General features: G+C 36.9%; 2 protein-coding genes across 3 annotated transcripts in view; one reads left to right on the top strand and one right to left on the bottom strand.

Moving 5' to 3' along the window:
• The window catches only part of lrriq1 (leucine-rich repeats and IQ motif containing 1), a 44,571-nt gene extending 21,064 nt beyond the window's left edge, over window positions 1–23,507 (top strand). The window contains exons 16-27 of the mRNA XM_052152219.1: window positions 6,734–7,081; window positions 7,375–7,549; window positions 8,136–8,255; window positions 8,930–9,019; window positions 12,164–12,240; window positions 12,345–12,389; window positions 12,525–12,613; window positions 13,531–13,632; window positions 19,154–19,283; window positions 19,473–19,533; window positions 19,774–19,894; window positions 23,359–23,507. Coding sequence (XP_052008179.1) covers window positions 6,734–7,081; window positions 7,375–7,549; window positions 8,136–8,255; window positions 8,930–9,019; window positions 12,164–12,240; window positions 12,345–12,389; window positions 12,525–12,613; window positions 13,531–13,632; window positions 19,154–19,283; window positions 19,473–19,533; window positions 19,774–19,894; window positions 23,359–23,489 — 1,489 coding nt within the window. The 3' untranslated portion in view covers window positions 23,490–23,507. The remainder of the gene's footprint in view (window positions 1–6,733; window positions 7,082–7,374; window positions 7,550–8,135; window positions 8,256–8,929; window positions 9,020–12,163; window positions 12,241–12,344; window positions 12,390–12,524; window positions 12,614–13,530; window positions 13,633–19,153; window positions 19,284–19,472; window positions 19,534–19,773; window positions 19,895–23,358) is intronic.
• LOC127661398 (ras association domain-containing protein 9-like) overlaps window positions 23,323–25,681 on the bottom strand; it is a 65,269-nt gene continuing 62,910 nt past the window's right edge. The window contains exons 3-4 of one of the 2 annotated variants that reach the window (XR_007972757.1): window positions 23,623–23,689; window positions 23,323–23,452 (exon numbers count right to left, since the gene is read on the bottom strand). The gene's annotated coding sequence lies outside the window, so the exon portion shown is untranslated. Of the gene's footprint in view, window positions 23,453–23,494; window positions 23,690–25,681 lie in introns of those variants that run through there. The other variant, XM_052152065.1, reaches the window with a different exon arrangement.

Raw genomic sequence — 25,681 nt, 5'->3', positions numbered from 1 at the left:
TTAATAATGTTTAGTCTCCCATTCAGCTGATGAAAACATGCTGTGTGATCATGAGGAAGGATTACATCAAGATGGAGATTGGAATGCAGGTGTGGAATTTATATGAATAAAATAGTCTACTCCTCTCTCGCCAGTGATTACCCCACCATGTACCAATGCTAGCACGCATGTCATAGGTTGCCGACCCCTGCTCTAGAACATTCTGATGTCTAATTTTGTTAAAGTTAAGTGCTGGTTGTGTATTATGTTGTTCTCAATGATTTAATACAAATTCAGTCAGAGGCATCATTAACCTACATTTAAACTATGTAGGGAACAGAGAGTGATCGATCAGATTAGATTGTGCTTAAGGGAACTGAATAAATAAAAGCTATGCCGCTCATTAAAGTTATCTTCATAAGATGGTCAATGACATGCAGCAGCCTCAAAAGGTTGTCATGCAAGACAAAACAGCTGATGTCTAGTGAATGAGCTTGACAAATGCCACTAGGGGGCCTGGGAAGCTCAGCGAGTATTGACGCTGACTACCACCCCTGGAGTCACGAGTTTGAATCCAGGGTGTGCGGAGTGACTCCAGCCAGGTCTCCTAAGCAACCAAAATGGCCCGCTGGATAACCTCCTCGTGGTCACGATTAGTGGTTCTCGCTCTCAATGGGGTGTGTGGTAAGTTGTGCGTGGCATGAGCCTTCACATGCAGAGTCTCAGAGTCGGTGTCATGCTCAGTGAGCCACATGATAAGATGTGCAGATTGACGGTCACAGAACCGGAGGTAACTGGGACTTGTCCTCCGCCACCCTGATTGAGGTGATCAACCTTGCCACCATGAGGGTCTAATAAGTAGTGGGAATTGGGCATTCCAACTTGGGAGAAAATGGGATAAAAAAGAAAGAAAAAAAGAAAAAGACAAATGCCATTCTAAAAATACAGGACCTGCGGCTACCGAGGAACCATGTAAAACAGCCTTTTGTTACTTTTTTTTCTGATGAATAATTTGTTATTGATTCATATATTGAACACAGAAAAACAAAACATTTATACACAGAATCAAAAATTAACCCCCACTATTACCTCTCCCAATCCCAAACCCCACTCTGGCCCCAAACAACATGCCAGTGAACATACATGGTAAATGGTCTGCACTTATATAGTGCTTTTTTCTAACCTTAGAGGTTACCAAAGCTCTTTACACTGTGTCCCAATCACCCATTCACACACACACTCATACACCAATGGTGGCATGATTATAGACACACACAAAAAAAAATAAAAAAAAATAAAATAAAAATAAAAATATTAATCACACATCCATAAACGCCAGATATCCGCCCCATTTCCCCATAAACAAGCTAAATTTCCCCAGTCTTCTAAATTACTCTTCTTCAAAGGCCGCCACCCTTCCTATCTCCCAACACCACTCCTGAAATGAGGGTGCTCCAGCCGACCTCCATCCCCTTAAATATATCTGTCTGGCGATCATGACACTGGTTAGGAGCCAACTCTTTATGTGTCTATTCTCAACATCGATGACCGCCCCATTGCCAAAAAAACTTGAGTCTGTGGCAAAATGAAACCCGAGTGCCCAATACATCACACACAAAACTTTGAACCTTCAACCAAAGCTCCTGGATCTTAACACCCCCCCCCCCCAAAAGACATGGATTATGGCTCCATCCTCTGATTAGCATCACCAGCAGGTGGGTGTGTCTTCAAGACCAAGCCTATACAATCTAGAGTGGTCCAATAAAATCTATGTAAAATCTTGAATCGCATAATGCGCACCCTTGCGTCCCTAGATGCAAACTTAATTTTTTTTTAGAATCCTAGCCCTCTCTCCCTCCTCCAATACCAAGTTTAAATCTTTCTTCCATAATCTCTTGAGAGAATTTGAAGCTCTGCCCCCCAGACTCTGAATTAGCAGCGAGTAATACACTGATGCCTCACATGACCATGAAAGGTCATGACCTTTTCCAAAAGCAGTAATCACCACTATATTATCTGCCGCACTAGGGGGGTGCATGCTACCTCCCAATAGGTAAATACCTAAATAACTGACATCTGGGAATCCCAAAATGTTGAACCAAATTTTCAAATGATCTCAACACTCCACTCTCATATAGCGTATTATTGTGAGCATTTTAACCCCTTCACAATCCACTCTGACCAGCACAAAGGGGACTTATTAACACATAATTTGGGGTTCAGCCATATGCTCGAGGCAACATTTAAATAAATGTCAGAATTAAACATACCGAGTGCAAATGCGAGATAACGTGGTGTAATTTAACTTCTCTGATTAGTTTGATAGAAAGGCTTTGCAATGGTGAAATAGGGCCAAGAACTTCCTGTTCAATACAAAACAAGGGAGGGGCTCTCTCAGGTGGAAGCGACCAATGAGCCAGATGTCTGAGACTGAACGCATAATAATAAATCGAAATCTTCGGTTTGCCTAGCCCACTTTTGTCGGCCTATGCAGCTTACTGAAATGTAATCTGGGATGTTTCCCATTCCAAATGAAAGACTTCACTATGCAATCAAATTGTTTGAAATAAGAGAGGAGGACATCTATCGGGAGAGACTGTAGCAAGTAGACGAATTTTGGAGTACAATTAATTTTAATAACATTAATATTCACAAACATCGATAAATGTTATGAAGCCCACCTGCCAACATCGCTTGAAAACCTTTTGATTTAAGGGTCAATATTAAGTCTAACTAAATCACACAAATGTGCTGGGAATAAAATACCCAAATACTTAATGCCCTGTTTGGGCCACTGAAAGGCACCTGGCTGAAAAGCCGTTATAGGGCAGTATGCTGTCAGAGCCTAAAATGACTGTAAAAATTATAATTTAAACAACTCCACAGCTCAAATAATACAGAAGTTTTAACAGAAGAATGAATGTAAGTGCTTTTATAAAATCATAAGCTTCACATTTCTACCTTTTAAACCCTCCAAAAATTGGCCCCATTCACTTCCAATGTACGTAAGTGTCTCACTGTAACCTCGATTTTTGCTTCTTTTAAAGAAAGGGAGTAAGTTGAATTTTTGTGTTAATCAACATTATGTCACGTATGCTGTCAATTGAGCTTAACTTGTATTGAACCTGGAATATTCCTGTAATTTAATTTAATTATCAAATGTACAAATCAATTTTTTACATTTCAAGCAATTCATTCAAATATTTTGGTTCAAAAATCAAAGGGGGCCCATGCTCCCTCAGTCTGGCTGGGCATGATGCCTCTGCATTCAGTAACATATCAAAACCCACACAAATTGTTGTGTCCACGGAACTGCAGATTTATGAAGAATTGGAACAGCCATCATTCAAGTTCTACACATCTTCCCATCTCTTGCATGTTCACTTATTTAATAAACAAATTTACATTTTCATTTATTAATTTAGCAGATAATTTGATCCAAAGCAACTTACTAATGAGAATAATTCAAGTAGAAACAATTAATTAGAGGAAGAACACAATGGACTCATTTCCAGGTTTGAGAAGCGGATGTAAACTATGGTGGAATAAACTTCTATAACAGCCATCAGAGGAGACTGAGAGATCAAATTTACTATCTCTTCCATTAGAAGATGTATTTGAAACCCTATCACAGCAGTGTTTTTATTTTTTATTAATGCCAGGGTAAATTAACAAAGAATATTGTTATAAATGTTAATAATTTATTTTAAATAAATAAAAAATATATATATATACACATTATATATAAAAAGTTTAAGGTGAAAAAGCATCACCACAGTCTGTGAAAAGTGTCCATACCAAAGTGTATATGTAGTAAAAATTTTGAATGCAGTGTGGCATATAAAATTTTAACTATGTGTTTATTTTTAAAAGCTTGTGATACTGGCTGAGAAATTAAAAATGTCTTTGTATTGACATCTGTATTGATTAAGTATTCCCATGTCTATGTGTGTAGGATAAAACTCCTTATGTTCTTAGGCTACACATGCTGAATATCAACAAGATATAACATTTTTACTTCTATCAATACAAAAGCCCCCTTAGACGCTGCCACAGACCACCAGCAAATAAAGCAGAACACTTGTCATGTTTCATAAAGGATGATTGGCAGAAGTCTGTGTGTCCTGTGGTTCAAGCTGAGGTCTCTCATGGCTTGGAGGACTTTCGAGATACCCCCTAACCCTTCCGCAGCGTACTCTGCACAAAGGGTCTTTTGCACTCCCAGGGGGAGTGATGCAGCCGTTTAACATCTGACCTGACCCAGTGTCAGTCCCCAGCTTTGGCTAGGTGAAGAGTCTGGTTTAACGTTGTATTGCAGTCAGGCGGCGGATGTCTGAGTTACAACTGAACTATAAGGGATTCATTTAAAAGAAGAGTTCCCCCCCCCAAAATGAAAGTTCTTTCATAATTTATTTACACTAATGTTGTTCCAAACCCATATGACTGTCTTGCGTGGAACAAAAAAGGTGCGTTTTTGAAGAATATCCTGGCCACTTTTATTCATAGAATGAAAATGAATGAGGACTGAGGCTGTCAAGCTCCAAAATCACAAAAAGTACCATAAAAGAAAGTCATACTTGCATGACAGTGAGTAAATTATGGAATAAGTGTAATTTTTGGGTGAACTATTTCTTTTAATACCACCAAACCACTGCAATAAAATGGGATTTTCAATGGCTTGCCATTGCATCATAAATATACATGTTGTATTACGGTAAAGCCACTTTAGTTCTGTGTGAACGAAAACCCTTCCCGAAATTTAGCTGAGGTAATTTCAGTTGTCAGTAAGTAGAGTGACTATTTAAGAATTGTATTTATTTTCCTTGGCATACATTTTACAACTTGTAACAAAGTTTGGCTCTCAATATGTCCATTGCGGACTGTATATGCAATTTGACATTAATTTGTTTTAATGAGGTAATCAAATTAGACATGTTGATATACATCTCTATGCTTGCAGTGGGTTTCAACATTTTCAACAGTTTACTGTATTTCCCATTACAAATGAACATTGCATTTGACTCTTGTGGCTTTTTATATGACTATGTGCTGAATTGTTATATATGAGATGTGTGTGTGTGTTGTGGCGGAAAGAGGATGCCCCTTAACCGTGTCAGAGGATTAGAAAAGCAGGGAATCTGGAGTGACAGAGCTGGTTTCTGAGATGGGCTCAGGGGTCAGGGGCAGGAGGGGACAAACTCGCCATGGCTAATAGAGTAATTAGAGTGGCATTGAGGCACCTTTGTGAGGACTTCAACCTCATTAGACAGTGGCCCCAAAGAGTATTTGAAGAATTGGCCACACTAAAAATGTATGACTTTCATTAGATCACAAAATACAAAACAAAGAGGCCTTTGCAAAACAAAAGATGCTAGACCTTTTCTCAGAACTAACCTCACTTTTATGAGCCATTTGTGCAATTACTTTTACCTGTTGTATCTCCGTCAGTCAGTTCCCCTCAAGTTCACACAGGTGTCCTAACAGTAACCAGAGGTGTAGTTCATCGCATTATGGGCCACTATGTTTCACTCATTTGAAAATTACTTAAATTACTTTTTGTCTTAATTTTAAACAGTATCTATTGTTTTATCAATTATCTACATGAGACCGAGCGTGACTGATGTGGGCATTTTCCATTTTCCTTTTTGATTTGTAACTAGTAGCAACTAATAAACATGCAAAAAAATAAAAAATCTTCTAGAGCAAATAGTTTTCCTAAAAATTGATGTCCACATATGTGGACAGTGGGATTAAGTTGTGAAAATTTCAAATAATACCAAGCTATAGAAAGTCAGATTTTTTTTATCATGTTTCCAGGAGTGTTGGTTATTCGTGTTTTTGAGACGTTACAGACATTACAGCTGATTTTCTGTAAAGCTGCTTTGGAACAACGTGTATTGGGAAAAGTATACAAATAAATATTATTTCACTTGACAACATTTTCTGTTAGTTCTTTTTTCTACTTTGGCAACAAAATCTCAATTTTCTCTCTTTGTACTGTCAAACAAACAAGTTAAAGCCAGAGCTGAAGCCTTTTACCAATCACAAATTAGCATAATTAATTCTGATACAAGTAATGGTCAGCATCATCCAATCAATGCCAACCATGTTAAAATAAAATTATACATTATAAATTCTAAATCTATGTACTGATTACCATTGTCCCATGTCTACCAAACATGTTGAGGGGTTTTACTGTAAAAGGTTTCAATGTAAAAATGTAGTTAGGTTTCTTAACTATATGTATATTTGTTGGCATTTCCACTGTGATTTGCGCCATGTTGTTTTGTCACATAACTCCATACATTGAACGTTTAACCCTTTACTGACAGCACAGAGTCTCCTAAGCTGAGATCAGTCAGTTTAAATTAAATTAAGTTATGTGTTGCGAATAGCAAAGCCAAAATACAAGTCCACACATATTGACGCAGGGTCGCACAAGGTTAAAAACTAACAAACTTCCTTTCTTTTAAATAAATGCCAGGTGTTATCTTTGTTATCTAATGCAATGGCATTCATACATTTTTAAGAGTGGCTAAATTTTCTAAATCCTTTTTGGGGCCACTGTATTCCAGATTTGCCTCACACAGTGAAAAATTCAGCTGTTTGTATTGGTAATTTTTTTCCCCTATGGTACGCTGTTTTAAATTCCTTATCAAGAGAATTCAAATGTTTTATTGCATATCTCCACAGTTTATAAATTAAATCAAATGCATTCAAAAATTTTATTTTTTTTTCTCTGTTTGTCATAAAGTTCTGCCCACTCACAACATGATGCCCAACTTCTTGCCAGTGGCCACCATGCAGACCTGTTCAGATTGGCAGTAGATCAGCGTTATGCCCATGAATACGCCGATAGCTGTGTCACAGAGGATCCCGCACCGGCAGTAGCTGCTGACAGTTGTCTACATGATGTTTCTGATGCACCTCCATCACAGAGGCAAAGCCAAGACGAGCAGCTTCAGTGTACAGCAGATTGGCAGATACACAATCCACAGATTACTAAAAATTCTGACCTTGAGCTTCATTCTAAAGACTTTCAAGCTGACTGTCCTGAGAAACCAACTGAGATGAAACCTGTTCAAGCACAGAACCTTAAAATGTATGACTCTCACATTGGTCTCTTTATCTTGCTTTAAAAGCTTTAGATGTGTAGAAGATTTCTGATTTGAGAAAACATCTCACATGATTTAAAGTACATTTATTTTTAGCTAAAGGTAACCAAAATAAAGCTCATCTCTAAATCATTAAAATGACATTGGATCCCTAGTGGGTCTCTGTTTAGATGTCTTCACAAAGATGAATCATCCAAGGCATGAGTTCAGCGACATTAATTTAGTCACTCATGACCTCAGTGAGTCATCAGATAAAATTGTCTTCTGCTCTATCACTCAGAGCGGCAGCTGTGGTGATCCAACGACGCTGGCGGAGATGCGTAATGCAGAGATGTGGGGGCCTCTTAGGCGTAATTGCGAAAACAAAAGAGAGATCGAATATTCATTGGATGGAAGATTCCTGCATTGGGAGGCCAGAGCTGCATAATAGGGACCATGCTGCCGTTGTTATTCAGGTGAGAGTTTTTCTAGCAGCTCTCCTAATTTAAAGTTACATGGATTATTGAGCTTAATTTTGGCTTTGATTGTGTGATCTACTGCTCTGAGGTGCTTATCGTACCTCTGGAAAGGTGTTTTCCATACCTCCTTTTATGAATGCTATAAATAACTTATATAAAATTAAATCATCTTCATTATACTATTACTGCCAAGGGCTTGTTTTGAATCGGTAGGTAGTGCTTTTAAAAACAGTCTATTCCTTTCACATGCAACTTCTAAGGGATATTTTTTCTCTCTGTCTGAGTTTAATGAGTCTCTGAGGACCCAAACTGAGAGACAAAAATGATTAATCAAATTCCAACGTGTCGCAGGAGTGGGAGCGCTCAGGTTCTGATCCGTTAAGTCTTTTTTGCCCATGGGGAATACGCAGATTTAAAGGCATCCCTGTGTTACATTTGTCTTGCAAAGCCAAAGTCACCGAAAGTTCAAACTGCAGACCGCGGGGCAATTAAACAGAGGTTAACATGTTTTATCTTCCTAATGGGATAACACACAATATTTATGCTTGTATGTGATTCATGGCTGTGTGTATTGCCCCTGCAGGCTGCGTGGAGGGGCTACGCTCTGCGGAGAAGGCTAGCCCGCACTCTAGCCGCCGCTCAGATCACAGAGAACGATGAGTACTTTGAAGAGGTGGACATGGACGAATTCATTTTTGATGAGGTATGAGCAGATGCGTGGTGCTCCTGCCATTATAGTGAAGTCGGTAGATTGATAGCCTGTACTGGTGTGCTGACAGTCCTTTAACTAGCTGTTGTAGCAGTAAGGTGGGAGGCTGTCAGCATTGATTAGGTGTAAAAAAAGAACAGTCAATGAGTGGAGGAAAATGTTGTTTCTTTTACTTATGTCACCTGCTATTTTCTGCCCATTTGCATCATGTTTACTCAACTTTGGCTTAACGTGTGCATTACGCTAAGTGAGCTCATACATGTAGCTTATTAGGTGCTTCATTATAGTGTATTGCAATGTCATGTTACATTGATCTGTATTATTGGTCTACATCTGAGGTTTTTCAATGGTTGGATCTCTCCAATTTTCTTTGATTCAGAAAGGTTCCACTAACTTTTATTCTTCTAATCATCACATACATATCGACTTAGGAAAAAATTTAATGTGCTGTTTTGAAGTGGATATGTCTTCAAGTGTTTGTACGTCTGCATGCACACACAGGGAACATCAAGGCTTGTTCAGTGCTTTTAGTTTAATGTGATCTGCCACTTGCTTTGAAGGAATAATGAAAACAGCAAGATGCACTTCAACAACAGTACAAATCCCATTGATTTTGGAATGATGCAATCCATGTTGAGCTTTTTGCGTGTGTTCTGTGTTGTAAATAGAAAGCACTGGAGAAAGACTGGATAACCCTACATTCCAATACCTCACCGGCCAGAACAATGCCATTTTCAGCGCAGCTGCCATTGCCAAAGGTAACAGCCCTACTAACCCTCCCTCTGTCTATGGGTCGGCACAATCAGAGTTTCTCAGGGTGATTAAGTGCCGAATTTATTGCCTCCAAAAACACAATTACTTTCTGGGCCGCCTTAAACTTCCTTCTCGTCAGCAGATGTAATTTTTCAGGACAGTGCTTTTTCTCCTGCGGTTTCTTTTCTTTAGAGAGAGCTGGCCTTTTCTATCATGGTAGTGGTGCTGTGATGTGATGCAGCTGCTGCTGTAAAGATGTAGAGATTTCCATAGGCACTTCAGTGCTTTAGAACCAAAATGAAAACCGAGTGAGTGCAGATAGAATGGAACTCCGTCCATTCTCAAAATGTATTCCAAAAGAATTGAAGAACCTATGTGTGCACTTTGTACATGGTCTTTGTGTCAGAAACATTTTATTTTCTCTTATATTATAAAGCTTTTACAGAAATTATAAATAAACCTAAAAGTGTTTATAATACATAAATTAACTGGTATAGTGTTTTAGATGTCATTCAGACAGAACGCCTTAAAACACGAATGAAACAGATTACAAATGTCTCTAAATGTATTTTTAACAGGCCCTTCTGTGCAAGACACTAAAAAAAAACAGCGAGACAAAGACGTCTGTCTAATGCATATTTAATCATGACAACTCTCTGCAGGATTGAGCATGTTAATGTGGGTATGACATATTGATAAGATTTTGGTCCTGGTGGACTAGATCTTCTTAGCTGATGCTGCTCTAGAGCACCAATCAGATCTACAACCTAAACCTGTGTACTGCTGCTACTCTGAAGATCTATGTGCTCAGAGTGTATGCTAGCTAAGTGCTTTTGGCCAGTTTGGCCAAATGGCATAATGCTAAATGCTAAATCAATCTCTATGTGTGTCTAGGCCAGCTTGGCCATATGGGTTAAACACTAGTGATTTGACTCATAACATAACATAACATTGTACCAAGAAAAAACCTCCACAGGAAACCAACGAACACCGGTATTGCTAGGTGGTACTATGGGGTAATTTTCTTTAAGCAGGGTTAGGGGTTAAGCCTTACACAATAAAGCAAGACACCTTGATTTCAAACTTTGAACTTTATTTTGTATTTATTTTAACAAAAAATTCAAATGAAACTGGAAAACTATTAAGTACAATTAAAATGTGTGTTGTTCACCCACAGAGCTGAGATCTCTGAGGTAATTTGCAGCACTCATAGACAAAAAAAAATAAAAAATTCCAAAGACAAACAAAGAGTGAGAATCTTTAACATGACCGTGTTCCACAAGACTGAACACCTCTGTACAAACAGCATGTCATACATGCGCATAGATGGCTTTTCTGTCATATGCCCTTAATAATATAATAAAGTGTGTTTCTTCAAGCGCATGTCTGTGTGTCTACGGGCAAATTATTTGTAATATAAATTTGATAATAATAATAGCCTTATAATAATAATAATAATAATAATAATAATAATAATAATAATAATAATAATAAAATAATTGTATACATTAATGGGAAAACGAGCCAAATATCATCTTGACATCGTCAAAGCATCAGCTATTGGCGATCATTCTGACCATCATCGATCCCGAGATCATCGTCTGTCGGCAAAGCCCTAATGTGTATTTCTCTATAAATTAATGAAACGTTCAAACAGTCTCCTTGCTAGTTTTTCCGACACATTCAGAATCATTACCACTTTTGCCGGTGTTGCTGTGGCTCGCTATGTACCTGCGCTTGTAAAATGTATATTTTAAAGGATCATTATTATGGTTTAGTATTTCTCTGAACTGTAGAACAGTGTTAACGATGTTACTTATAACATTCTTTCTCAGCCCTGGAACTCAAATCTTTCTAAGCCCCACCAGAATATATATATTTAAGTTATTAAATTAATATAATAAATGTGCGATAACTAGTCAACTAATGGCTTAAACTAATGACAACTAGTCGACTAAAAAAATCTTTGGTCGGGGGAAGCCTCTTAAACTACTTCAAAGAGTTCTCATCAAAAAATCCTCCACGTGCAGCAATGACAGCTTTTCAGATCCTTGGCATTCTAGCTGTCAGTTTGTCCAGATACTCAGGTGACATTTCACCTCACACTTTCTGTAGCACTTGTCATAGATGTGTCTTGTCAGGCAATTCTCATGCACCTTACAGCTGATCTCACAAAATCTCAATGGGGTTAAGATCCATAACACTCTTTTCCAATTATCTGTTGTCAAATGTCTGTGTTTCTTTGCAAACACTAACCTTTTGTTTTTCTTTTTCTTTTTCAAAAGTTTTTTTTTCTTTGCAATTCTTCTCTTAAGGCATGCACCCCTGAGTCTTCTCTTTACTGTTTTACATGAAACTTGTGTTGAGCGGGTAGAATTCAATGAAGCTGTCAGCTGAGGACATGTGAGGCATCTATTTCTCAAACTAGGGACTCTGATGTACATATCCTCTTGTTTAGTTGTACAGCTGGCCTTCCACATCTCTTTCTGTCCTTGTTAGAGCCAGTTGTTCTTTGTCTTTGAAGACTGTAGTGTACACCTTTGTATGAAATCTTCTGTTTTTTGGCTATTTCAAGCATTGTTTAGCCTTCATTCCTCAAAACAATGATTGACAGATGAGTTTCTAGAGAAAGCTGTTTCTTTTTTGCCATTTTTGACCTAATATTGACCTTAAGACATGCCAGTCTATTACATACTGTGGTAACTCAAAAACAAACACAAATACAATGTAAAGCTTCATTTAATGAACCAAATCTATTTCAGCTGTGTATGATATAATGGCAAGTGATTTTCTAGAACCAAATTATCAATTTAGCATGATTGCTCAATGATAAGGTGTTGGAGTGATGGCTGCTGGAAATGGAGCCTGTCTAGATTTGATAAAAAATTACTTTTTCAAATAGGGATGTGCTGTTTTTTTTACATCAGTAATGACTACACTTTGTGTTCAGTCGAATGCAACTTTGGTGAAATAAAGTAACAATTTCCTTCTGGAACAGCAAAATATGTACATTATTCCAAACTTTTGGCTGCCAGTGTACATTTTCTTTTAATTTCCCTTTATAATTTCCTATATGCTGTACCTTTTTCAGGATCAGTTTTATTTAATCGTGTTTTATAATTAGATGATTCCTTTGATTCCTTCCACAGCAACCCAAGCATGCCTGGTCAGACAGAGAAGGAGCAGCCCACTTGGAGCAAAACATGTCACCTCCCCATAGTAGTAGGTAATTAGAGAAGAGCCACTTCACACTTCCTAACATAAATTCTTTGGAAAAATAAATTGCAAGAATACAATTTAGCAAACACACATTTTTCTGACAATATCCAGAAACATCACCCTTTCTGAGAAATCCGAACAAATTGTCAAAGAATGGTATGTTTCTCTGCAACTTTGTACAAGTATCCCACTTACATGTTATACGTGTAATGTACAAATATAATTTAAAAAATCTATAGAGTTTAAGTAAATCTATTAGTCTATATGTGTTCTTTCTGGCTTTTCTATCAGGGGCTTCACTAGTAACTCCACTGCGCTGCTTATGCTGAAGAGAGCCAGTAAAATGAAGGGCAGGAAACAGCAGCAGAAGAAATTATTGGGTAAGCTATCTACAGTATAAAAATTCACTTACTCTTTTGAATTATTTCCTTTCAAAAGTTGGAAAAGTTTCATAATTCTAGAAAGGTGTATCTCTAAAAGAATTGATCATCAGCCCATGGTAAAAGTACCGATATCTTATATTTCAAATAAATAAGCAAACTAAAATAGATACATTTAAATTACACAAAAATGTTCTCCTGTTAACTTCATTATTTTTATATTTAATTTGTAGTAATTCAAACTGTATAGCAAGCTTCTCAGATTTCTCCCTCTGCTGCTCTTTTGGAAATAAGTTTAATTCTATCTGATGTCTGAAGACTGAAGTCTATTTGAGGGGGTGGAAGTCTAAATGAAACTTTACGAGTTTTAATGAAAAATTCAAATTTCTCCAAAAATATGCCTGTCTTTAAGCCCTTTTTATTATTTTTCCTCTAGTGCTTTGGTGAGCAGTCATGGCACTCAAGCATAGAGCTTGTAATTCCATGTGAAGCTTAATCTGCCATAACAGCAAGTAGCTCCACTCTACTCCATGCCTTGTCATGTTCGATTGGCCTGTCCTCAAACATACATACATATATTATAATGTCCTCCTCTCTCAGAGGGCCAAGAACCAGCTTTGATTACTAGAACATAGGAAAACACGAATGCTCGTAAGTCTAAGAAGAAGTCCAGACACGGTAGTCCTGGTCTGGATCCTCCAGGGCTGGCCTGAAGCTGGCTTTGATCAAGGTCAGGAGTGTGTGACTCTAATGCAATGAAGGCCTGTGTGAAGCTCTCCAAGGCCTCTTTTGGTCTCTAAATAGAAAGTGAAACTTTGGTTTCTGTCAATTTTCTATTTGCACTGGTCTGCCCGATGAATCTAGCATTCGTGTGAGCTCATTTTTGGCAGCGTTCCTGTCTGTGTTATGTGTTCTAGACCCAAGCGCACGTCTGACCATGTTCAGGAGACACAGTAACCAGAATGTTTCCATTGAAACTCAAAGCCAAACCCATCTGAGGGTCAAGGACTGCTTTGAAGGTAGGGCTGAATTTTCAATATGTGGTCACACTAGAATACAATATATTCAAATTATGAATTAAATGTATCAGCGTATCGCAGTGGTTCTCGACTGGCGGCACACACCAAAAACAAATACTAAATGCAAATAGTAAAATGCAACTTACAAATTTATGTACATTGGCATTTTATATATGACATTTTGTTAACTTTGGTACGATTAAAATTTTGGTACCTTATTCAGACGCCACTTATATCCACTGTAAAATCTAGGTCCTGAAGCAAAACCACTTGAGAACCACTGACCCAATGAACTAGTCAAGTTTAACATAGTCATTTAACAACTCATGCAGAAGCGGAAAATACATCTTGATTTGAATTTTTGTGTTCAACGTCGCAACACACTCATATGTTACATAATAAAAACTGATGCAGTTCAAGTTCAACCTAATTTCCTAAATTCCCAAGATTTTCAGCAATCCCACTTGACATTGTATACCATAAACTGTCCCTTCCATAATTTCTATATCAGGGCTGGGTGATATGATGATATATATATATATATATATATATATATACATATGATGTATTGTGTATATCGCAATATGTAAATATCCATGTGCGCGGTGCTGGCTTATCGATCAGAAAGAAATGTGGACATGATTTTTTTGGCATTAAAACATTTCAGAATTTAATTTAAATAAAAAAATAAAGCCTTTGAAAGCAAACTTTATTGAGCTTTTGGATGAATTTGAAAATGTTAAATATTTAAAGCGACATATCAAACGAAGCCTCAAAGTGGCTCTACTCTTTACACCCAAAGAGGTTTCAAAGAAATAACTTTTTCAAAGAAAAAAGAGGTTTCTTACCAGAGGCACTTTTGTTTGCTCTGCGTCCATAGAAGTACTTCACGGAAATCAACGTCATGTTGTTGTGTCATATGACTCTGTGCACCTGAAGTTTAACCATTAAATGACAGTCTAGAGTCTTGTGAACAGTATTCAGTTGGTTTAAATTAATTTGAATGATGTGTTGTGTATAGCGAAGCCAAACTACAATGTCCACACATTTGGACGCGGGGTCACTTGAAGTTAATTCACTGACTGAATTATCCAAAAATAGGCATTACAATATGGTTATTTCATATATAATAGATTTTTATTGATTTTCCAAAAACAAAAACAAAACATATCTATATCATTACCATATAATAAAATTACTCATATCATATACCATGACATAAGATTTTAATCATATCGCCATCCCTATACATTACCTTTGTGAAATGGTCAAATCCATACAATTGATTGGGACATGCTTGGACCTGTTTTGTGAGTAATACACGAAAACATGCGGATCGACTGATAAAATTGAACGCACATGATGGGATCGTAAATAGCTAGCTATTAGGTTGTTTGGGATGGTAAAGAATAAACAAGATGATTGTATTTCAGGAGACTTTGTAGTGGACCTAAAGTGTGAAATTGAGTTAAGTGCAGAGGAGGTAGGGCACTTAGGGGTTCCAGACTGAGAGAGAGTTGTCTGTAGCCCCCAGTGCCACCCAAGGGGGGAGGGGCTTCCAGAGTGAGGCTACCAAGGGAGGTTAAGAATAAGAGATTAGCCCTGAGAGGGATAGATGAAGGGTCACATTAAAGACCAGGGCAAGTAAATTGGAAAGATATTCTCTTTACATGCAAACGGTTGCTTTTTTTCCCTTTTCCTTTTTTGTTGTTGTTCTGACTCCACTAGTTCCCTGGCGTATGTAAGCTGATACCCATTTCAAGTGAGTTACTTCATGTCCAGCACATCCACAAAAGAGAGCTCGGATAAAATAAACAAGAGTGAGTCGGATATCTCGGAAAGAATCTGTCACGGCTTCGTGGGGCTAATCACCTCCAGAAGGGGGCTTGGAGTGCTCAGCTGAAATGTAAGCCCCTGCTGGGGGAGAGCAGGGAAGCAGCGGCCGGCCTGTAGCCTGAGGCTTTGGGCCGTCCCTAGTGGGGATGGGGTAGGGTTGGGTTTTGAGGTTGTATTGCTGGTGCCTTCCGCAGGTCAGCAAATGGGAAGAGCAGGTAGCCTAACAAAACCCCACAGCCAGGACTCAGTTCTGAGTTACCCAGTTAAATAGACACTCCATGACACTCTATGGTGCTCTTTTATCTTTCTTTATACTAAATGCTCAAGTAATCTTAAGAAATGCAATCATCTGACACTTTTTTTTTTTAATGCAGTGTTTTAACACGTTGATGCCTTTTGCTAACCTCCTAGTTTTCACTGCTCTACTGCGTTTGATTTGCATCATGTGTACTATATTTCCAGCCCCGTATCCTCATATGTGGCAGTGTATCAATATATCACGTCATGTAGATGATGCTTTTGGTTTGGCCGCATTCCTTTGAAAACTAGTTGCAAAATAATTTTTTAGATCAGCTGAAAGGATTTACCTAACATATAATGTCTTACTTTAGATAATATATGAATGAATGCTGTTTAACATAAGAAATTCCTCATTGCTCAAATTACATTTTATATTTTAATAAATATTAATATACATACATTATATAAAATACAACCACCAGAACACAATTCTCAAAGCAACTCAAAACCCAAGCAGTTCAAACCCCTAAATTGTTAAGCACTTCAATTGCAGATAAAATCTGCCTCGCATCAATAGTTTGGTCATGTTTTCCATGTTTAATTTATTTTTCAGTAAATAAAGTTTGAAATATATGATTTGTCTAGAAATATCATGTTTTTTTCTCCTGGCTACATTGTGGTTTTATAAGACCCAGACTTATGAGAGGCTTTTCGCACCCAAAATTCTTAACCAAATAACCAAATCTAAATTAATATTACCACTGTTTCACATTTTCCCCCACCAATGCATCCAATAAATTGTAGGAGCACCTTAAAATTTTATAATTTTTCTTTCCTCCATTGATCCATCAGTTTCAGTGGTTTTGTTGGTTTGAAATGATTGACAAGTACTTCATGCACGCATACAAGCCTCTTGCATTTCGAAAGCGTTTGCTGTGGCATGTGTTTGTGTATGTGTGTGTGTTGACCGCTGGTTGACCGCCTGTGGTCTGCCCTCTGGAGGTGAAGGTTTGACACAGGGTAAAGGAAAGTGGGAGATGAAACCATACGATAAAAGACCTGACCTCCCTCTTTGAGTCTGCTCAGAGTACTTCCAAACTATCAAAGCCCCATGGGTATGCCACACAAACACACACATACACACATAAGAATCCCCCACATGCAAGAGTACAATTTCATTCAGTGTGTCCTATACAAAATTATGAAATGTGTGAGTCCATGTGGTGACTTCATTGTGATGAAAAACATTCAGGCATTTTGGAGGCCAAATTCCAGTTTATTAATTCAGACCCAAAAATAGCTCAAAAGTTTGGCGTCATCATTGGAAGCATTTTTGATAGACATAAGATTATATCGCCACCCAGATGAGATTCATATCAGCCTCTTAAAAAGTTATTTGAATGAGAAAAATCAGTATTGGTATAGGAGAACAGGATTTTTTTAAATACCTGCAAAGTGGACTAAAGGAACAATTTTGACCTGTTCCACCAATGCTGTTTGGTTCTGTCATTCTTGCCCCTCATGAAAGAGCCAATTCACTAATTCAGAGACCAGACCCCTGCCACCACCACTGCAGTACCACACAGCATAATATACTTATGAGCTACTCTAACAGGCATGACTCCTGGGCCCCCTAATGTCCTGAGGGTGGGATAGATTGGGGGTTGTGGGTTCAAGATCTACCGGACACTAGATGTGATGTGCTTCTTTCCTATAACCTCTGTTAATTCTGCAGGTCATTTACATAAATTTGCATTTACTGTATGTACATACCTTCTATTCAAACAGTTCCAATTCTTTTAAATATGTTTTATTTCAGCAAATTCCAAGATAATTCATATGCACCTGTTGATTCCCCAATTTGTATACTTTTTATGAATGATCTATAACTCAAACATTTTTCATGATACATTTTTGTTTGTTGAATGTAAACTTTTGATAAAAGATATACACTCACTAAGCACTTTATTAGGAACACTATGGTCCTAATAAAGTGCCAGATGTAGTCTTCTGCTGTTGTAGCTCATCTACCTCACGGTTCAATGTTTTGTGCATTCTGAGATGTTATTCTGCTCACTACAATTGTACAGAACAGTTTTCTGAGTTACCGTAGCCTTCCTGTCAGTTCGAACCAGTCTGGCCAATCTTCGTTGACCTCTGTCATCAGCAAGGCATTTCCGTCCACAGAACTGCCACTCACTGGATCCTTTATGTTTTTGGCACCATTCTGAGTCAATTCTAGAGACTGTTGTTCGTGAAAATCTCTGAAGATCAGCAGTTACAGAAATACTCAAACCAGCCCGTCTGACACCAACAATCATGCCACGGTCGAAATGTCCCCATTCTGATGGTTGATGTGAACATTAACTGAAGCTCCTGACCCATATCTTCATGATATTATTCACTGCACTGCTGCCACACGATTGGCTGAATAGATAATTGCATGAATAAGTAGGTGTACAGGTGTTCCTAATAAAGTGCTCAGTGAGTGTACATTAAATAGATTAAAAAAATATTAATATTGATGTATAGACTTGTAAGCCTAAGAACTAGAAGTGTAATATCTGCAATCTCTTCTATTCTTTTATTTTGTATTCTATTCTTTTTTCTCTTTCTCTCAACTGTAATTTGTATGTACAGTATATGCTTGCCACTCGCATATCAAAAAAGTAGTTTTGTTCTATTTATTACATTTGCCTGATATATGATATATAACTGATATATGTCTAAAAACAGTAGTAAGCAAGCACTAGAAAGCCCAGAAATGCAAAATACTTTGTGTTAATGCTGAATAATTGTTACATTTCATCACGTTTTAACACCAACAAATGTGCATTGCCTTTTTTTTTTCATTTCTTGTTCAGCCCTTAGGGAGGAGTTAATCACTTGACATTTTTATTGGATTTTCAATTAACCCATGACAACTGTAACCCATAAACCTTGTCTACTCTTTACTTTTTGGCAAAACCATGAAAATGAGTTAAATAAATGGATCATTAGTTCCAGCACTTGGCCGTCAGAAGTCGTTATCAATTCATTCTAGTCTCCACTGAGCGCATGTGCTTATTTTGAATTAGGGCTTTTGGGTGGCAAGTATCAACACTGTCCATAAATTTTCCTACTTCCGACTCTTTTGCTAATTTCTGTTGTTCAATAGGCTTAAACATAAACCACATGCACTGTCCACCTTTGGAGCTTTATAGTAATGCCTTTCCAAGCCTTGCAAAACAAAAAGTTATTATTTTTTTTATTATTTTGTTTTCTAATTACAATCTAGTACAATTGTTTTTTTCTTTTCGTTTCTTGATTCGCATAGTGCTTTTTAGAAATGTTCTGAGAAACAACGGCCTTCTAAATGTAATGTTGATTCCTGCTAATGTTTAAATGGAAGTAACAGGAAAAAAATATTTTGGATGCTTTGCTACTTGGTTTACGTCAAATGCAGTTCGCCATGCAGAAGAGGAAGTTTACAACGCACTGAGAGCAAATGAAAGACAAAGTTATAAGGAGAGAACTTACCAGTGGCTTCACACACAAGCAGTCCACCCCCACGCAGAATCTGCAGACTTGGGACGGTGAGATATCTGCTTTGCATTATACTGTATACTTTTAAGAAATGTACAGATGGATGATCATTTATAGTTAGATGATATCACACAGTGATAGTGTACACATATACATCTACAATTTTAGAGCTTAAAGCTTTGAGAATGTGCCTTGGTGTAAATGCAGTGTTAAAGGTAATTTATTCAATTATTTTGTAGGAGTCATTTCCTGCCTGAGATTGACCCTGATGTTCTTAATGGTGGAAGGGTGCAGCTTGTGGTAAGAACTGCTATTTGGCTTTTCTGTACGTAAACCCTTACATTACCATTTGCTCATCGGATGCTTTGTTGATTAAATGTTATGTTAGGTTACAGTGGTACTCACACAAATAAAATACTTACTTATCCACAATAATTACTGTTGTTTTCAGCCCCATAAATACTTGTGTTTGGAATAATATTTGTGTGTGCATTTGTGGTGGTTGTTTATGACTTTATTTACCTGAGTTTGTTTTCTCAGGGCATTGCTGGCTGCAGAGATGGTTTAGATTCGAAAGCAAAGTTTAGGTCCGACTCAACTGGTATCCCTCCACCTCTTAACAAACATACTCAGGCTCAAAGACATTCAGCTGAACACACAAGTGAGTTTTATATATAATATAAATAAACTGAATGAATATATATATATATACACTCACATATACTATACACACACACACACACACACACACACATATTCACCAGCGTGGGGTGAAGCGCACAATGGAAACTGACATGAATATACACATCATCCTCACTGATAACAACACCAACAATAAATCAGATTTCGTTGATGTTCTGTTGCTGTGTTGTAGATAATGATATAGTGCCTGTGTTTGAATGATTTTGCTTAAATGCATGTGTATGTGTACATACAAGTATCCTTGAGCAAACAGTATGTGCCCGTGTGTGTTTGTGTGTGTGTGTGTGTGTGTGTGTGTGTGTGTGTGTGTGTGTGTGTGTGTGTGAGAGAGAGAGAGAGAGAGAGAGAGAGAGAGTGTAATTGCATGTGTGCACGTGTGTGAGCTTAGCAGACAAGGTCAAAGAGGGGGCAGAGGGAATAATCTCTCTTTCAGCAGGAAACTACCAGCGAGAGACCACTGTCAGCTCACTGAATGAGTGCAAGTACTGTCATACATAAAAAGTGCCTCGCCCTGACAAAGATACCACTAAGGGACACTAGCAGGGCTCAGCACATTTAACACAGTGATGTAGGATTGTGAAGGCCTTTCACTGTCTCTCCTAATGAAGCCAAATTGGATTCTGATGATGATTTGAAAATGAAATCCACGAGGATGCTGACAGCCTGACTGACTGACTGACTCTGTCTAAATGACTGACTGAACCAAGTCTTTCATACAGAGGTATTTTTAGGTGATTTATGAGAGGTATTTTAACAAAAGAAAAAGTGCATAACCAGGCTGTTTCTCTGCAGCTCAAAGCTCTTGTTGCGTTGGAAGGATAACATTTAAATATATTACATTTTTCCAAGATTCCTTTATATATTATTCATTTTGCAGTTTGTATGCATTGTATTCATTATTATTTCAAAAGACATTTCAGTGACTCATGGTAACAATCATCATGGCCACAAATATCAATACTCATTTTCTGAAAGGAATGTTTTATTCTCGTAGTGCAGATTTTATTCTGTTGTTTATCAGCTAACATAATGCTAAATTTACCAGTCCCTCATATAGGCCTTTTGCCATTTGAATTGAATCAATGTGGCCCTTTAAATCATGGGCAAAAAATTGACAGGCTTATTACTGTGTTCAAATTCCACTAAGGAATCCTTAAGTACTACTTAGTTTAATGCAACAAGATACCCTCTGCTTACTGGGGCAGAGCCATATAGAACGGTTTAGGAAGCATTAAACGTTTTCATTATGTGTGTAGAGGAAATATCCCGGTGCCTTGTTTTTGCCCTCGTCCAAAGGTAATGGGAGCAAAATGGCTGAAAACAATTTGTTTGGTCACAGCAGTTAAAAGAGTGACGGCCTTTTTATTAAATATTTGCCCACAGAACACAGTCTCTTTTAATATAAACATTCAGGTTTTGAAGTGTGATTTATATCCATCACACACAGGCAAAGAACAAACAAAGACAAATTTAGCAAAAACACAGTGTTGCATTTGTAAAATGTATAGAATTTGTTAAGGGAAGAGTTACTTGGTGATGAGACTACATTTTCTGTTCAATAATAAAGATGATATATATAATTTTTTGAATACATCATTATATCATAGTGGGTAGTGACTTGTGTGGTGCACACAGCCTTGAGTCTATAAAGATTTCCAAATACCGTTCTGTCTTGCCTAGTGAGGCCATGGGTTCTACACGTGGAATGCATCAACTATAGAAAAAAGCTCACTTTGTTCTCTGTTTGGAATAAAAACTTTTCTTATCTCAATGTGGAATGGACACAGACGGGCCATAGCACACGGATATGGACCATAATGCCCTGCTGGGAGAGAATTTCAAATGCATTCAATCTATACTTACATATACGATAGCACTATTTTGAGATAGAGAGATGGAGAGATAAACAGAGAGACACTGTTTTTTTGTTTTTTTTTTTAAACAATATCAGAATTTCAGCATAAAATAACAAAAATTTATTATGAAATTTTCACAATTTTTTTTTTTTTGCCCTTTAAGCTCTTAGGGTGTTTTTAAAGACTACTTCTTTCAGTGGCATATGCAAAATTAAAGGCTTATAACTAGAATAAAAAAAATATATATAAAAACAAGGAGGGTCAAGTGTTTGGTATCATTGTAAAGATGCTTAAAGATGCACATATTTAAATTATTTAAATTATAAATTCTGAGACTGTCACCCTAAGAAATCATGCCACCTGTAACTGAGTGACATTTTGCATTAATATGATAAAGCAATCAAAAGTTATAGCATTTAAAAAATAATTCATCATAGTGTCCAAAAACGTGTCTAAAAGTCTCTCCAAAAACAAACAAACAAACCAACAAACAAAAAAACTTGTACATAAGAACTAATCACACATACAACAATGCCTAAAGGTATGCTTTCTCTCCACAGCATGTGGGTATGAGTAACGAGATCTCATTTAGTTTCATTCTGTGTCATTTGAGCCATCGAGTCGGTCATGAATTTATGTAAATAGATTGAATGATCCTCTCTGCCCATATTTGGATGACTTCCACCTCTGGTTGCAGCGTCCTAAAACAATTGGTTTAACATTCCATGATGCATGATACAACATCATTTCTAATCAAGTCATCTGATCCAGGAAAGCATGTTTTTAGCCAGATAACACATTATGTGCTGTGTGAACACTGCTTTGTGGGGATTATCTAATGATCTATGCATCAGATTAGGCTGTGTGGAGGCTCATTTTACCTTTTCTAAGTAGTGGTATGTAATATTTTATGTTCTGTTTATTTTTTGTAAAGTTATAAGCAAAAACGCAGCATATAAGCAACACCTGTTTACATGTAACATGTATGTCAAAGACATACTTGGCTATCATACGCTATATTTCTTTGTGAGTAAAGCAAATAGGCTGGTTATATTCTACTCTTTTAGAGCTTTCCAACAACATAAGACACATGACTATTTGATCAGTTTGGTATTTTAATCGATAACAATAATAATGTATGTGCAATGCAAACTTTTTAATACATTATCAAAACAGAACACTTATGATACGGAACACTGCAAATTTCAACATGCATCATAATATTCTCAGCTTCTAAGATTTAAAACAATACATATTGTGTGCTGTCAAGACTGTAGTTATTAATATTTTGATTTTTTTTTTTTCTCTAATTCAAGCTTAAAGAGTTAAACACCTTTTTGCCTTCACTATTTTATTTTAAATGGCCCTGCTGTGTGACAATTGTTTTATATATATATTCAAATATTCCATGTAGTCTTCAATTAATATGAGGTTAATAAAAGCAATATGTACTATAATAAAAATAATTTGCAAAATGCCATTATAATAGTTGTAGATCAAGTATGTCAACTACCCTTGTATAACTGAAGGTGCATTATCATTGAAATATTGTCTTTGTTTTTTACAGAAACCAAAGTGCCGTCACCCAATAGAGTCAGTTCAGCTCCAACCCGAAAGGAACGGATCTCATTCCGGGACAACCCGGTCCGACACAGTGGAGGCTGGGGTGGAGGAAAGAAGGCCAAATTGAACAAGTAAAAAGACAACATCAGCTCGTGTTTGTGAGATAATATTGATTCAGTTCTTTAGTTTTGAACTTCATATTTGTGGGTGTGTATATATTCAGAGTGTGATGGATGTATTGTTGATGTAAGCCCTTAACAAGACTTACAATGCACATTTGATCTCCACTGAAATTCCCTGCAGCTGCTGTTTTTACTAAAATCCAGCTTCCTCTCCTGCAAATGAATTAGAAGCAATGGATGAGATATAGCCCAAATATCTGCAGGCGGTCACATGATATGTATTGCTTTCAAGTATCAATCCAGTTAACGTGTGCACGGCGAGCCATGGAATGAGTGGAAAGCATTTACAAATGACATGCTTAATATGCAGACAATGACAAGCAATAGAAACCAGTTCATTTTTGTTTTGATTCAGTTTAGGGTTTTTTTCTTCACATTTCTTTTTTGTCATTTCTTTGTACCGTTCATAAAACTAAAAATTTAAGTTATATATCAAATATAGCCATCAATAAAATATTGATTTTGTACACATTTCTGGCACAAACATTCATTTTTGATCTAATTGATAAATTGTTAGCATCTATGGCAAACAGGTATAAAAATAAGTTGAATAATTACATAAAACAGAATTACTTTTAGACTTGTGTTTTATCTAGTGTTAATATCAGATAGCAATCTCTGCATTTGTTTATTTTAAACTGGACATAAAAAAGTTGGCTATATTCACAAATATTGATTGAAAAATAACTTTCTGGGCACAGCTTAGAGTCTTAGAGGAGCTGCTTTCTGACCCTAGCAATGATCAAATAAATCTTAAGAAAATGGTGTCTTGTTAGTGAGAGTTTTGGCATTGTGTTTAGGCAGGCTGCCTATAGGTCTCACATTGCTTGATTCTGTTCATATGTGGAAATATGTTTATAGCACATAAAAAATTAGAATAAAAAGGAAGTAATATGGTATTTTGAGTTATAGAAACATCGTAGATAGCTCTGCAGTGTTGCATTAACAGTAAGTTTACAAGTTTCAACAGCAGAATTATTCACTGACTGGATGCCAGTGGGTAATTCATGCCAGTTATTACCCACCAAAAAAAATATAGGCAAACCATAAGAAATAATCTTTTCGACTGCCAGTGAGAGCAGATCTGTAAAGGGTTAGTAAGAGCCTTCAGAGCCATCGAAAACCTACTGGTGTGTTTGGGTTATGTATATAGACTACGTTGTACTTAACTACCCAGGACACATTACAGGGAAAATAAATACAGTATGCATTGACTAAATCCTTTAGCCATTTTAACAAGAAGCAAAGGCTTCACACTTACGTAAATCAGCCTTTCAAACCAAATGTTACTCACTGACCCAGCCTGAGCTGCCCCATCTCTGCAGCTGGAAGGACTGACTGTGGCCAATCCATTTATTATCATTTTAATTACTTAAGTGACTGCAAAGGCATATATACACAAACCCAGCTGACACGCTCATACTGACCTCTGACTTTTACTAGGGATTCATTCAGTCTATCCTACATAAGAGAAAGAGAACGGCAGAGAGAGAAGAAATAAACAATGGCAAACATGTCTTTGGCCTAAAAGCCTTGTGCGGCCTGTACAAAAAATATTTAAGAATGTAACAAATGTAATAACATTCATAATGGAGGAAACTACCAACTTCTCTCTGATTGGTCTGTACCAGTCTGACAGTGCCTATACTGTATATATATATATATATATATATATATATATATATATATGTTTTGAAACTCACTTGTGTGTTCAGCTGAATGTCTTTGAGCCTGAGTATGTTTGTTAAGAGTTGGAGGGATACCAGTTGAGTCGGACCTAAACTTTGCTTTCGAATCTAAACCATCTCTGCAGCCATCAATGCCCTGAGAAAACAAACTCAGGTAAATAAAGTCATAAACAACCACCACAAATGCACACACAAATATTATTCCAAACACAAGTATTTATGGGGCTGAAAACAACAGTAATTATTGTGGATAAGTAAGTATTTTATTTGTGTGAGTACCACTGTAACCTAACATAACATTTAATCAACAAAGCATCCGATGAGCAAATGGAAGTAATATATATGTATGGAGTGGTCTCTTAATTTTTCCAGAGCTATATATATATATATATATATATATATATATATATATATATGTATATATATATATATATATATATATATGTAATCTTCACAT

The sequence above is a fragment of the Xyrauchen texanus genome, chromosome 21 (assembly GCF_025860055.1).
Source record: "Xyrauchen texanus isolate HMW12.3.18 chromosome 21, RBS_HiC_50CHRs, whole genome shotgun sequence".
Classification (NCBI taxonomy): domain Eukaryota; kingdom Metazoa; phylum Chordata; class Actinopteri; order Cypriniformes; family Catostomidae; genus Xyrauchen; species Xyrauchen texanus.
The sequence above is the reverse complement of the archived record's forward strand: the minus strand, read 5'-3'. Positions and strand labels throughout refer to the sequence as shown.